A 1,030-nucleotide genomic window follows, 5' to 3' on the forward strand; every position below is an offset into this window, starting at 1 on the left:
GTACTGCTCTGTACTTCTACCTAAATATTGTATGTACTCCCAATTACTGCTACCTTTGTACTTCCCGTCGAACACCTCGATGGTAGGGATACACAGGCTACTACCAGTCTATTTCGCCGCCGCTCGAGCTAATCAGCTACGCCGGGGCGCGCCTCCGCCCGGAGCCCTGTACCACCGCCATCCATGGAGATCTCCCTGGATGCGCTGCTGGGTGTGCAGAGGCACAAGCAGGACCTGGCCTACCGCCTCGCACATGACGTCTCGGGGTTGCTCCTCTACCTTCACGTGCAGACGCCGCAGCTCCCGTGGCCCGGCCCGCCGCTCAAGCTCCTCCCCTTGGACATCGAGCTCCCCGCCGCCCCCTTCACGGTCGGCGTCGATCTCCCGGCCCTGGACGTCGCGTCCTTCGTGGAGATCGGCGGCCGGCTCAGGCTGGCCGGGTCCGACCTCGGCGCCTCCGTCGGCGGCGCCGTGCAGCAGCTGTCGCGGCAGCTTCCCGCGCCGTTCCATGCGCGGCGCCGGAAGTGGGAGGGGGACGCCGCGCCGCCGACGCCCGTGGCGGCGGTGGACGAGGGGGAAGCGGGGATCGCTACGGAGAGGGCTGTCGAGGGCGGGGTAGCCTTGGAGGGCGTCGGGGAAGGAGGATCGGGTCGGGTCGGGTCGGGTCGGTCTCCGATTCAAAACTACCTTATATAGGGGCTTGCCTATTGTAGAATATTATTCTACAATCAGTTGTAGAATAGACCCACCCTATATATATATATGTGTGTGTGTGTGTGTGTGTGTATAATTTCTCCTATAATTTGCAGATCATTACATGCAGGCATTAGGTGAGATGGTATTCTCCGTCAGGAGTTATGACCTGCTCAAGCAAAAATCCCGTCATTTCCTCTTGAAAGGCTTGTATGCGGTTGATGTCTACTACGCAACTTTATTCTTGTAGACTCGTGTTGGGCCTCCAAGCGCAGAGGTTTGTAGGATAGTAGCAAGTTTTCCTCAAGTGGATGACCTAAGGTTTATCAATCCATGG

General features: G+C 58.4%; 1 protein-coding gene across 1 annotated transcript; it reads left to right on the plus strand.

Moving 5' to 3' along the window:
- Positions 1-183: 183 nt before the first annotated feature.
- Positions 184-664, plus strand: LOC119344188 (the record flags this gene model as incomplete). Its single annotated transcript, XM_037614751.1, has 1 exon — positions 184-664. A coding segment is annotated over exon 1 (481 nt), but the record flags the coding sequence as incomplete, so codon positions are not given.
- Positions 665-1,030: the final 366 nt, after the last annotated feature.

This window comes from Triticum dicoccoides, unplaced genomic scaffold (assembly GCF_002162155.2).
Source record: "Triticum dicoccoides isolate Atlit2015 ecotype Zavitan unplaced genomic scaffold, WEW_v2.0 scaffold158608, whole genome shotgun sequence".
Taxonomy (NCBI): Eukaryota; Viridiplantae; Streptophyta; class Magnoliopsida; order Poales; family Poaceae; genus Triticum; species Triticum dicoccoides.